The sequence below is a fragment of the Somniosus microcephalus genome, chromosome 8 (assembly GCF_052327205.1).
Source record: "Somniosus microcephalus isolate GS21.2 chromosome 8, FLI_Smic_1.0, whole genome shotgun sequence".
In the NCBI taxonomy this organism is placed as follows: domain Eukaryota; kingdom Metazoa; phylum Chordata; class Chondrichthyes; order Squaliformes; family Somniosidae; genus Somniosus; species Somniosus microcephalus.
The window spans coordinates 196403086-196416112 of NC_140994.1; the positions used below are offsets into that span (position 1 = coordinate 196403086).

Here is a 13027-nt window from a genome sequence, read left to right on the forward strand (position 1 = left end):
TGGAGGCGATAATTAGCGCCAGGCGCTAAACTTTGCGCCCGGCCGATAATTGCGCCCCAAGCAGGGCAATACCGAATTTCTCCCCCTATATTTTAATATATTTTTCGAAATTCTATCTGTAGCGTTTTAGTTCTCAATTAAATATTAAGATGCTGAAATATTTGATCATTCCCAACCATTTGATCCCTTCAAAAAAAAAGTCTAAAATAGGAATTGATCTGCTAGGTCAGCTAAGATGTGCTTACAGCAAGAAAAGAAGCTTCAAAGGCATTAACAGCAAAGAGTTATTCTATCATGTACCAAGGATAATTTAAACGTAATATAATAAATAATATCTCCCAACAGCTGAAAAGAGGTGCTTCCTCACCTGCGAATTAAAAGAAACCCAGGAAATTGTCTACATGAAGAGGATGGTACATGACGGAACACAATGTTCCTACAGTGATCGCTATAACGTTTGTGTTCGAGGTAATTGCGTGGTGAGTGTTGCGATCTTTGTGTTAACGTAGAATTAAATAATATAAAGTGGCAGATTACTCTGGGATTCTGCCAAACATGCATTCCATCTGGTCCAAGTCAAGCTCAGTAACTCAAATAGATACTAATATTATAGATACACAACAATCTTTTAAAGATTATTTTTGATTAAAAAAATTACTGAAGATAAATATTTTTAAGCTGTTCCATTTTATTATCTGTATGTGCTGTTAGCATAAACAAGAAACCTTCCATTTAAAAAATATAGTGGATTTCTTCTGTGGCTTTGCTCAGAGTGAATTAGAGGTTCTGCTATTCATACCATGAACTTGTTGTGTAATAGCAGTAAAACTTCTATCCACTAAAACATGAAGAAAAATCAGACATTTTTCAATCAAGAGAATTATGCATATGCTAAAGACCTGTGGTGAGGACATAATTCGTCCCAGTTTAAAAGTGCAAGAAAGAATTGGGTCTTTATGAGATAGTCTCTCAGATTCAGTTATAGGCCCATTAGCTTGATGTCAGTTATAGGAAAGTTGTTAGAAGGGATCATTGGGGATACACTGTATGTTCACCTCTGCAGAGAAAGGGTTATTAGAGACTCACAACATAGTTTCTCGTAAGAAAGGGCATGTCTTACCAACCTGGTTGAATTCTTCAAGGCGGTTACTGAATTGCTGGATGAAGGAAAGCCATTGTGGGTGGGATTTTAACTCCCCCCAGTCTGACGGAAATGGAGCGGGAGCGGTTATTCCTCTCCCCGAGCCCTCACAGCTGTTTACCTTGTGCCGGGGATCGTTCCTGCGTGCCCCTGGCAGCCTCTGCCATGCAATCTGAATTTCTAGCTTAATCTGAAAATACAGAATTTAATTCTTCTCCTATTTTCCTGCCATGTTAAAGAAAAACCCTATTTAGCCACTTCCAGTGGACCAAAATAAGTTATTTTGGTCAGCCTAAAATCCTGCAGTAATGGTACAGCAAGGTAGGAAGATCTTCACTCAACTAACTTTAGCATTTTTCAAGCATGCCAAATTGGCAAAATATTTATTGTTTAATCACAGTGATAGAAGAAAACTAACTAAAATAAAGTGTAACCTCCGCATATAGCTATATAATATATGCACACCATCTTGTCAGCAGTCTGCTCGTGAGAGTGTGCCAGTTTTAAAATAAAATAACTGAAGAACAGGGCCTGGGAAGTAGGGATTATTGTGTTTAAAATAAAAGGGAGAAAGCCACATCATCTTTAATTAATAAAGACAGGAACAAAATAATTCCAATAACGCACAGGTCTAGGCAAAATGTTACAACTAAGCCTGTGAAAGATCTACTTTCTTTTTGAACACTGGGTTTGGTCTGATAAAAATCAAGATGGGATTTAAAATATCTCTTCATCTACAGTACTGCTTTGCCACAAAATTCTAGGGGTTAAAAATTAGCCTGGGGCTGGAGCTGTGTGAGCAGCGCACACCCGAACGTAGAGGCCAGAGGCCGTCCTGAAATTGGGCCTCAGGCCTCACCTGCACCTTCAGGGTGAGCTGTTAGCGCCAGCTTTCCCCATAAACAAAATCCATTTTCATCGGCCCTCAGGTAAGTTCCAGGAGGAGGGTTGGATCGAGCAATGGTGGAAGGCGGGTGGTTGCCAGGACTGCGGAGTTGGAGAGGAGCACTCCTGCACCTCCCCTTGGCTCCATAGAAAATTTCATTTTAAATTACACCTTACATTGTTGCCAGCTGTATTGGCTGCTGAAGTATCCTGAGCGGGACAGTCCCGACATCTGCCCCAGTTATCGAGAACTCATTTTACAAAGGGGTCCTGAAATAGCCGTTAAGCCCCTCATTAACATATTTAAGGGGCCTAACTCCTGTTTTAGGCGTGCGTCCGGATTGCCTGCACAGATTGGGTGCAGGCCATCCGATTGCTGAATTAGTATGCTTTGCGCCATGTTACGCCCTAAAAACAGGCGCATCCCAAACCGATTCCTACCCCTTAATGCCCTGTGTTAGGCTGACATTTCACTGTTGGGTGTGTGTTTACTTGTAAAGCAGAGGTAGCTGGAGAGCATAAGAGGGAAGGGAGGATAATGAAGAATATTTTGTTTCTATTTTATAATAAATTTATTTATCCATTTTAACATTGTGACCCGCATTGTAGAGGGGAAATAGCATTTTTGGATTAGGTAATGTCAAAGAAGGTCTGTTCTATCAGTTCCAAACAGCTCTCTGAACAAGTTTCGATTTCAGGTTTTATTTTTCCTAATTGTACAAATTTATCTCCTTTATCTGATAGAACATGAGTCCACACAATGCCACAGAAACATTCTTGCTTTATATTTAAATGGAAATACTAACTTAGTCCTGCCACATGCAAATGCTAAATATTTAGTGTACAGCTGTAATAGCTCACAGCTAACTCTGCTTTCTTTAATGAGGCGATAAAGAGATTCTGACTGTAAGATCTTGTTTATCCAGACCTATATTTATACTATACCTGTGAAATGCATTTACATTTTTCTTAAGCATTTGGAAATTTAAAGATGATCTAATGTCAATTGGGACGTCCTTGAACGTGTTGTTGCCTCCCAAATCCGTGCCCATCTTTCCCGCAACTCCATGTTTGAATCCCTCCAATCAGGTTTCTGCCCCTGCCACAGTACCGAAACAGCTCTCATCAAAGTCACAAATGACATCCTTTGTGACTGTGATAAAGGTAAACTATCCCTCCTCGTCCTTCTCGACTTGTCTGCAGCCTTTAACACGGTTGCCCACTCCATCCTCCTCCAACGCCTCTCTACCGTCACCCAACTGGGTGGGACTGCACTCGCCTGGTTCCATTCTTATCTAATCGTAGCAGGAGAATCACCTGCAATGGCTTCTCTTCCTGCTCCCGCACCATTACCTCTGGTGTCCCCCAAAGACCTGTCCTTGGCCCCCTCCTTTTCTCATCTGCATGCTGCCCCTCAGTGACATCACATCATCCGAAAACACAGTGTAATTTTCCACATGTACAATAACGACACCCAGCTCTACCTCAACAACACCTTTCTCCACACCTCCACTGTCTCTAAAATGTCTGACTGCTTTTCAGACATCCAATGCTGGATGAGCAGAAATTTCCTCCAACTAAATATTTGGAAGAGCGATGCCATTGTCTTCGGTCCCCGCCACAAACTTCATTCATCACATGATTCCGTGCTTGCCTCAGCTCATCTGCTGCTGAAAACAGCATCTGCTGCCCGTGTCCTAACTCACACCAAATCCCGTTCAGCCATCACCCCTGTGCTCGCTGACCTACATTGGCTCCCGGTTAAGCAGTGCCTCGATTTTAAAATTCTCATCCTTGTTTTCAAATCCCTCCATGTCCTCGCCCCTCCCTATCTCTGTAATCTCCTCCAGCCCCACAACCCCACAAGATATCTGCGCTCCTCTAATTCTGGCCTCTTGAGCATCCCCGATTTTAATCGCTCTACCATTGGTGGCCGTGCCTTCAGCTGTCCAGGCCCTATGCTCTGGAATTCCCTCCCTAAACCTATCCATCTCGTTACCTCTCTTTCCTCCTTTTAGACGCTCCTTAAAACCTACCTCTGATGATGTGGAATCTGTATGGGTAGAACTGAGAAATACCAAGGGGCAGAAAACGTTAGTGGGAGTGGTATATAGACCTCCAAACAGTAATGCGGAGGTTGGGGATGGCATTAAAAGGGAAATTAGAGAAGTGTGCAATAAGGGCACAGCAGTCATCATGGGTGACTTTAATCTACATATAGATTGGGCTAACCAAATTGGTAACAATACTGTGGAGGAGGAATTCCTGGAGTGTTTACGGGATGGTTTCCTGGACCAATATGTCGAGGAACCAACCAGAGATCAGGCCGTCCTAGACTGGGTATTATGTAACGAGAAAGGATTCATTAGCAATCTTGTTGTATGAGGCCCCTTGGGTCGGAGCAATCATAATATGATCGAATTCTTCATTAAGATGGAAAATGAAGTAGTTGACTCAGAGACTAAGGTCCTGAATTTAAATAAAGGAAACTACGATGGTCTGAGGCGCGAGTTGGGTAGGATTGATTGGGGAATGTCACGCAAAGGGTTGACGGTGGATAGGCAATGGCAAACATTCAGACACCGCATGGATGAACTATAGAATTTGTTCATCCCAGTTTGGCATAAAAATAAAACAAAAAAGGTGACTCAACCATGGCTAACGAGGGAAATTAGGGATAACATAAGATCCAAGGAGAGGACATATAAATTGGCCAGAAAAAGCAGTTATCCAGAGGATTGGGAGCAGTTTAGGATTCAACAAAGGAGGACAAAGGGATTCATTAAGAAAGGGAAAATAGAATATGAGAGTAAGCTTGCAGGAAACATAAAAACTGACTGTAAAAGCTTTTATAGATATGTGAAGAGAAAAAGATTGGTGAAGTCAAGCGTAGGTCCCTTGCAGTCAGAATCAGGGGAATTTATAATGGGGAACAAAGAAATGGCAGACCAATTAAATACATATTTTGGTTCTGTCTTCACAAAGGAGGACACAAATAATCTCCCAGAGATGTCGGGGAACATAGGGTCTGATGAAAGGGAGGAATTGAATGAAATCAGTATTTGTAGGGAAATGGTGTTAGGGAAATTGATGGGATTGAAGGCCGATAAATCCCCAGGGGCTGATAATCTACATACTAGGGTACTTAAGGAAGTGGCCCTAGAAATAGTAGATGCATTGCTGATCATCTTCCAACATTCGATGGAATCTGGAACAGTGCCCATGGATTGGAGGATAGCTAATGTTATCCCACTATTCAAAAAAGGTGGTAGAAAACGGGGAATTACAGACCGGTAAGCCTGACATCGGTACTGGGGAAAATGCTAGAGTCCATTATAAAAGATGTAATAGCAGAGCACTTGGAAAACAGTGACAGGATCGGACAAAGTCAACATGGATTTACAAAAGGTAAATCATGCTTGACTAATCTACTGGAATTTTTTGAGGATGTAACTAGTAAAATAGATAAGGGAGAGCCAGTGGATGTGGTGTATTTGGACTTTCAGAAGGCTTTCGATAAGGTCCCACATAAGAGATTAACGTGTAAAGTTAAGGCACATGGGATTGGGAGCAAGGTATTGACTTGGATAGAGAACTGGTTGGCAGATAGAAAGCAAAGAGTTGGAATAAATGGGTCTTTTTCAGAGTGGCAGGCAGTGACTAGTGGGGTACCGCAGGGATCGGTCCTTGGACCCCAGCTAGTCACAATATATATTAATGATCTAGACAAGGGAACTAGATGTAATGGCCTAGAAATTCATTGTAGCCACTTTTGGGGCGGTAAAGTCGGGCGGCCGCTAAAGTTTGCGCCCGCCGCCAAATCGAGGCCACTTCTCCGATATTCATTAGCTTCGCCCTAAGAGTTTGCTCGAGCGCTAAAACTGGCGCTGGACGCCTCTCTTTAGGCGCTAAGCCGGAGGTGCTGAGCGAGAGCGCCGAGGCCGGGCGCAGCGCAGGTGCGGCCATCTCGTGATTGACAGCAGACACCCTGGCGCCGGCCAGCTCTTAAGGGGGAAGGGTCGACTTGGTCTGCTGCCACGCCCTGGATAGTGGAGCCCTGCAGCTAGGCCTGAACACTGCTGCTGGACCCAAATAGCGCCTGAAGCCATGCAGAAGGCCCGTGAACGAGCGCAGCGCTTCTCAGAGCGTGATCTGAGTGTGCTGGTTGGTGGTGTGGAGAAGAGGCGCCATCTTTTGCACCCGGACAATGGCAGGAAGGCGCCGGTCCGCGTCTACCGGAGAGCCTGGAGGCATGTCGCCAGCAAGGTGTCAGCCAACAGCGAGGTCCCCAGGACCGGTGTCCAATGCCGCAAAAAGTTTAATGACCTCACTCGGATTGTCAGGGTGAGTACCCTTTCCAGTGTCCTCCTCATCCTTGCATGTGCACCTCACATTATGGGCAAAGGGACCTGAAAGCCCTAATGGCCAGCCCTCATCCAGCAGCAATGGGACAGGCATGAACATCAATTGCACATTCTGCACTTAACACACTGGCCAAGCTATTCCACCATGGGAGGCAGTGCACACAAGATCAGGGCTACACACTGGCCAAATTATTCCACCATGGGAGGCAGTGCACACAAGATCAGGGCGACACACTGGCCAGGCTATTCCACCATGGGAGGCAGTGCACACAAGATCAGGGCGACACACTGGCCAGGCTATTCCACCATGGGAGGCAGTGCACACAAGATCAGGGCGACACACTGGCCAGGCTATTCCACCATGGGAGGCAGTGCACACAAGATCAGGGCGACACACTGGCCAGGCTATTCCACCATGGGAGGCAGTGCACACAAGATCAGGGCGACACACTGGCCAGGCTATTCCACCATGGGAGGCAGTGCACACAAGATCAGGGCGACACACTGGCCAGGCTATTGCACCATGGGAGGCAGTGCACACAAGATCAGGGCGACACACTGTACTTAGAGGCCGTCCTTTCTCTTGCAGGCCAAGCTGGCCAATAATAGGAAGAGCCGGACTGCGACCGGGGGAGGCCGACCCCAGATCCAGCCGCTCACCGAGCTGCAACATCGCATGGAGCGCATCATGGGTGGCCGGGTGATTGGCCCCGTTGCATGTGGAGATGCCGACCCTGTTCTGGGCACCAATGGTAAGGACATCAACGTTTGGACCTCTCTCGTCCCACTTGCGCATCAGATCTACATCCTTTGCCACTGTCCGACCAATGCGCTGATTGCCACCACTCATGCATCCCTCGCTGACGCCCTCTCCTCACTCTAAAGCTACTCTTGTGCCTTCCTGCTTTCAGATGGTGAGGTGGAGGTCCCTGAAGTTGCCAGTGACAGCCCCTCAGAAGAGGAGGAGGAGGAGGAGCAAGAGGAAGGCGGCCCATCAGGGGAACCCTCAGCCGTGGCAACCCATGCGAATGTAGGGGACACGTCTTCCCTGGAGGGGAGCGTGGCGGAAGTGTCGGAGGGGAGGGGAGCTCATGGGACCTGCGGCCTGCAGAAACGCGGGAGGGGGGTGCCAGCTCGGCGGCCTTCTCCCCAGAGGGGGGAAGGGTCGGAGGGGAGTCCAATTGCTCGGCCCAGCGGCGTCCAGCAACGCAGGAAGGGTCGGCCAGCTCGGCGGCCTTCTCCCCAGAGGGAGAGTCCGGCCTCCAGTCCGGAGATGGTCTTCGCCAAGGAGATGGAACGCCTCGAGGACTTTTCCGCGGACTCGGAGCGCCGGCACACGGAGCTCATGGGGGTAGTGGCACGGTTGCCTGAGGCCATCCAGTCCCTCTCTCGGAGTGTCACCGACGTTGGGGCCTCACAGGCCATCAGTTTGGCGGAATTCGGGGCAGAGCAGGCAGCGAGTGGGCAGCTGATCAGTGGTGCCCTGCAGTCACTGGGTGCTCTGATGAGGTCACTGAACAGGTCAACACGGCCACTCACTGCTGCCACACTCGCTGTGTTAGCCAGGCATCGCCAGGGCACCCGGCGCGCTGCAGCAGCACAGCGGTCTGTCCCTCGGCAGATTGGTGCGCATGCTGCAGTGCTGGCCCGGGCGAGTGCCAGTGTCTCAGGCGACCAGCGAGCGCCTGCCATCCGCCAGCTTGCCCCCATTCCTCCAGCCGCCACTGCCACTCCCCCAGTGGAGCTGCCAGGAGCTGCTGCAGCGACTGATGCTGGCCAGCCACAGCTGCAGCATTCAACAGCCGCCCGCTCGACGGCCAGACCTCGACTAGGCCGACCCCCAAGGGCATCTGCCGTCACGACATGTGCCCCTCTGGAACCTGCCCCCAGCCTTGCAGCAGCCAATGGCCTTACTTTGAGGAGGAGCAGCAGGGCGGGCAGGGGCCACACAAAGATGGCCAAGGCATCGCCCTAGCGGGCCAAAAAGTCGAATGTGTGGCCAGTTGTGTTTGTTTTTTGAGGCCGAGAATTGGATGTTTGTTTTTTGAGGCCGAGAATTGGATGTTTGTTTTTTGAAGGCCGAGGATGTGATGTTTGTTTTTTGAAGGCCGAGGATGTGATGTTTGTTTTTTACGAAGGCCGAGGATGACGGCCATTTTAGTTGCACTGTTTTGTTAATCCTCTCCAGGTTGTGGGAGCGAGTGATGTGTTTGAGTGTTTTTTGGGGGTTTCGTCTGTTTTTGGTTTTCATGTGGGAAGGGCCCGGAGTTTGTACAATAAAGCATTTTATTTATTCACATTGTCCATGTTTGATCTTTGAAGTGTTTGTTGCCTTAACCGGCTGAGGGCTTGCGGAGCGGCTGCAATCATGTTCTTTCATTGGCACAAGCCATTCCCTGACAGGGGGCCTAGAAGTGACGTTCAATAAGCCGCTGACGGGCGGCCCTTGGACCTTCTGCCTCCCTCCTGGGCTGGTACTCCTCGTCCTCCTCCTCCTCATGCTCCTCCTGCTCCTCCTCCTGAGGTGGGGGTCCAACGTGAGGTGGCAGTGCCCGAGTCCTGCGGATAGCCAGGTTGTGCAGCATGCAGCAAACGACGACGAATTGGGAGACTCGCTCCTGCGAATACTGGAGGGCTCCCCCGGAGCGATCGAGACAGCGGAACCGTTGCTTGAGGACGCCGATTGTTTGTTCTATGATGTTCCTAGTCGCTTGATGGCTCTCGTTGTATGCCTCTTCAGCAGGGGTCGTGGGTGCGCGGAGCGGGGTCATGAGCCAGGTACACAAAAGATAGCCTTTGTCTCCGATAAGCCATCCTCTTGGGTGAGGCTGTGCCTGGAACATGTCAGCCATAGTTGTCTGTCGCAGGATAAAGGCATCGTGGCTGCTGCCTGGAAAGCGGGCATTGACAGCTAGGATGCGCTGCCTGTGGTCACACACCAGCTGTACGCTGAGGGAATGGTAGCCCTTCCGGTTGCGGTAATCCTCGGCATGCTCCAGAGGTGCCTGCAAAGCCACATGCGTGCAGTCAATGGCGCCCTGCACCATGGGGAAGCCTGCTATTCTTGCAAATCCCACTGCACGCTGCTGCTGCTTGTCCAGGGTCATGGGGAAGGAGATGAATTGATGTCTCCTTCTGAAAAGGGCTTCGGTCACCTGGCGGATGCAGCAATGCACGGCGAACTGGGAGATGTTAGCGATGTCCCCAGCAGCGGATTGGAAGGAGCCGGTGGCATAGAAGTTGAGAGCCACCGTCACCTTCACTGCCACCGACAGAGACATCCTGCGCATCAGCTGTGGCTGCAGATCTCTCTGAAGCAGCTGGCAGATGTCTACAACCACCTCCCTTCTGAATCGCAGCCTCCTAACACACATCGCGGCAGACATGGTCAGATAGGAGGACTGCTGGCGGTATACCCTGGGTGGGTAAGGCCTCAGTTGGCGACGCCTGTTGCCCCCTCTGCGTCTAGCCAGGGCTGCCACTCTCTCATGGCTTCTGTAAGCCCTTCTGGCATAAGGCTGAAAGTCAGCGTTGGCACCCAATGCAGCCCCCATTATATGCTGGCAAACACTGAGCTCTCAATGAAGGCAAAGATAATTGGTAAGCTCTGGCCTGAGCCAAAAATACCTGTCCTAGTGTTGGTCCAAACCAGTAAGCTCTCCTCCTTGGTCTCTCTCCAAAAAACCGTTGCACAAGAGTGAATGCTGCAAAATGGCTGGCCTTTATAGTGCAGGGTAAGCGCCCTTTAATTAGCACTCCCCGCGGCCCGCCTCGGCTGTGTACCGTTCCACTTCACAGTCGTTAGGGCCGCCCGGCGCACAATGGCCCGGCGCGAGTGAAGTTCCGGTTCGGGGCGCACAAAGGGCGTTGCACTAGTAAATGACGTCATGATCTGCGCGCGCAGCAGGGCGCGCGCTAAGACTTTGCGCCGGCGCTAAATGTGTACTGAAGTTGGGGTGAGGCGCAGATCGCGCTGCGCCCGGGCGCTAAGCGCCTAGCGCTCGAGATCTACTCCTCCTAAGGCGCTAACGGCTGGCGCGCCCAACTGAATTTCTAGGCCAATATCTCCAAATTTGCAGACGACACAAAGCTGGGTGGGCGTGTGTGCTGTGGGGAGGATGCCGAGAAACTCCAGTATGATTTGGACAGGTTGGGTGATTGGGCAGAAGCATGGCAGATGCAATATAACGTGGATAAATGTGAGGTTATCCACTTTGGTGGCAAAAACAGGAAGGCAGATTATTATCTGAATGACAATAGATTGGGAGAAGGGGAAGTGCAACGAGACCTGGGTGTCCTTGTGCACCAGTCACTGAAGGTAAGCATGCAGATGCAGCAGGCGGTTAAGAAGACAAATGGTATGTTGGCCTTCGTAGCGAGAGGGTTTGAGTACAGGAACAAGGATGTCTTGCTGCAGTTGTACAGGGCCTTGGTGAGACCACATCTTGAGTACTGTGTGCAATTTTCGTTGCCTTATCTGAGGAAGGATATTCTTGCCATGGAAGGAGTTCAGCGAAGGTTCACCAGGCTGATACCTGGGATGGAAGGAATGACGTATGAGGAGAGATTGGGACGATTGGGCTTGTACTCGCTGGAGTTTAGAAGAATGAGAGGGGATCTCATTGAAACTTATAAAATTCTGGCAGGACTGGACAGACTAGATGCAGGGAGGATGTTCCCGATGGTCGGGGAGTCCAGCACCAGGGGTCACAGTCTAAGGATAAGGGGTAGGCCTTTTAGGACAGAAATGAGGAGGAATTTTTTCACCCAGAGAGTGGTGAACCTGTGGAATTCTCTACCACAGAAGGCAGTAGAGGCCAATACATTAAATATATTCAAGAAGGAGTTGGATATATTTCTTAAGGCTAAAGGGATCAAGGGGTATGGGGAGAAAGCAGGGACCGGGTACTGAACTTGGATGATCAGTCATGATCGCATTGAATGGCAGAGCAGGCTTGAAGGGCCGAATGGCCTACTCCTGCTCCTATCTTCTATGTTTCTATGTTTGACCCATCAGCCATAATATCTCCTTATGTGGCTCGGTGTCAAATTTTGTTTTATAACACTCCTGTGAAGCACCTTGGAACGTTTTACTACATTAAAGGCGCTATTCAAATACAAGTTGTTAATGTTCCCTAGCCACCGACTCCGTCCGTCTCCCTGGAAACTGCATGAGGCTGAACCAGACAGTTCCCAACCTTGTTGTCATATTTGACCCCGAGATGAGCTTCCGACCACATATCTGCGCCATCACTAAGACTGCTTATTTCCATCTCCGTAACATCGCTTGACTCCATCCCTGCCTCAGCTCATGCCTCATCCATGCCTTTGTTACCTCTAGACTTGACTATTCCAACGCACTCCTGGCTGGCTTCACACGTTCTACCCTCCGTAAACTTGAGGTCATCAAAAGCTCTGCTGCCCGTGTCCTAACTCGCATCAAGTCCCGTTCACCCATCACCCCTGTACTCGCTGACCTATTCACAGTATTTATTAACGACTTAGATGATTGGATAGAAAGCCACATATCCAAATTTGCCATTGACATAAAGATAGGCAGCATTGTAGGCAGTGTAGATGAAAGCATAAAATTACAAAGGGATATCGATAGCTTAAGTGAATGGGCAAAACTGTGGCAAATGGATTTCAATGTTGGCAAATGTGAGGCCATCCACTTTGGACCTAAAAACGATAGAACAGGGTACTTTCTAAATGGTGAAAAGTGAAAACAGTGGAGGCCCAAAGAGACTTGGGGGTTCAGGTATATAGATCATTAAAATGTCATGAACAGGTACAGAAAATAATCAAAACTGCTAATGGAAAATTGGCCTTTATATCTAGAAGACTAGAATACAAGGGGGTAGAAGTTATGCTGCAGCTGTACAAAACCTTGGTTAGACCACACCTGGAGTACTGTGAGCAGTTCTGGGCACCACACCTTTGGAAGGATATATTGACCTTGGAGGGAGTGCAGCGTAGGTTTACCAGAATGATACCAGGACTCCATGGGTTAAATTATGAGGAGAGAATACACAAATTAGGGTGGTATTCCCTAGAATTTAGAAGGTTAAGGGGTGATCTGATTGAAGTTTTCAGGATATTAAGGGGAACAGATAGGGTAGATAGAGAGAAACTATTTCTACTGGTTGGGGCGTCTAGGACTAGGGGGCATTGTCTATAAATTCAAGCCAGACCTTTCAGGAGTGAAATTAGGAAACACTTCTACACACAAAGGGTGGTAGAATTTTGGAACTCTCTTCTGCAAACGGCAACTGATGCTAGGTCAATTGTTAATTTTAAATCAGAGATTGATAGCTTTTTGTTAACCAAAGGTATTAAGGGATATGGGCCAAAGGTGGGTTTTCGGGCTACCCCAGATCAGGCATATTCCCCAGACTTTCACCTTCAACTAAAGTTAGAGATAGCCGAATCCTATAAGACGCTTAAATGGGTCTAAAGTTCCAGACTATCTCTCCCTAAAGGAAAGGAATGACTTGAAGATGTTACCATCCTCCAGATAACACTTTTAATAAGTTTAACTAGACTGTAACCTTCCGGATATTATGAGGGTCCGGAAACCCCCCCCCCACAGAATTCTGCAACTCCTTACAAAAGAGTGTACAGAAATTGAGTTTGC

The 13027-nt window shown here is 48.5% G+C and overlaps 1 protein-coding gene and 1 long non-coding RNA gene across 4 annotated transcripts in view; one reads left to right on the plus strand and one right to left on the minus strand.

The window, feature by feature from the left end:
• Positions 1-13027, plus strand: part of LOC147114009 (A disintegrin and metalloproteinase with thrombospondin motifs 2-like) — a 413260-nt gene that overhangs the window by 369519 nt on the left and 30714 nt on the right. For all 3 annotated transcript variants that reach the window (XR_015079327.1, XM_085995519.1, XM_085995518.1), the window contains exon 13: positions 346-479. Coding sequence is in view for 2 of the 3 variants with exons in the window: in XM_085995519.1 (XP_085851645.1) it covers positions 346-479 (134 nt within the window). In the remaining variant the exon portion in view is untranslated. The remainder of the gene's footprint in view (positions 1-345; positions 480-13027) is intronic.
• LOC147114010 (uncharacterized) overlaps positions 1-13027 on the minus strand; it is a 134997-nt gene that overhangs the window by 79287 nt on the left and 42683 nt on the right. The gene's annotated exons all lie outside the window — the stretch shown is intronic.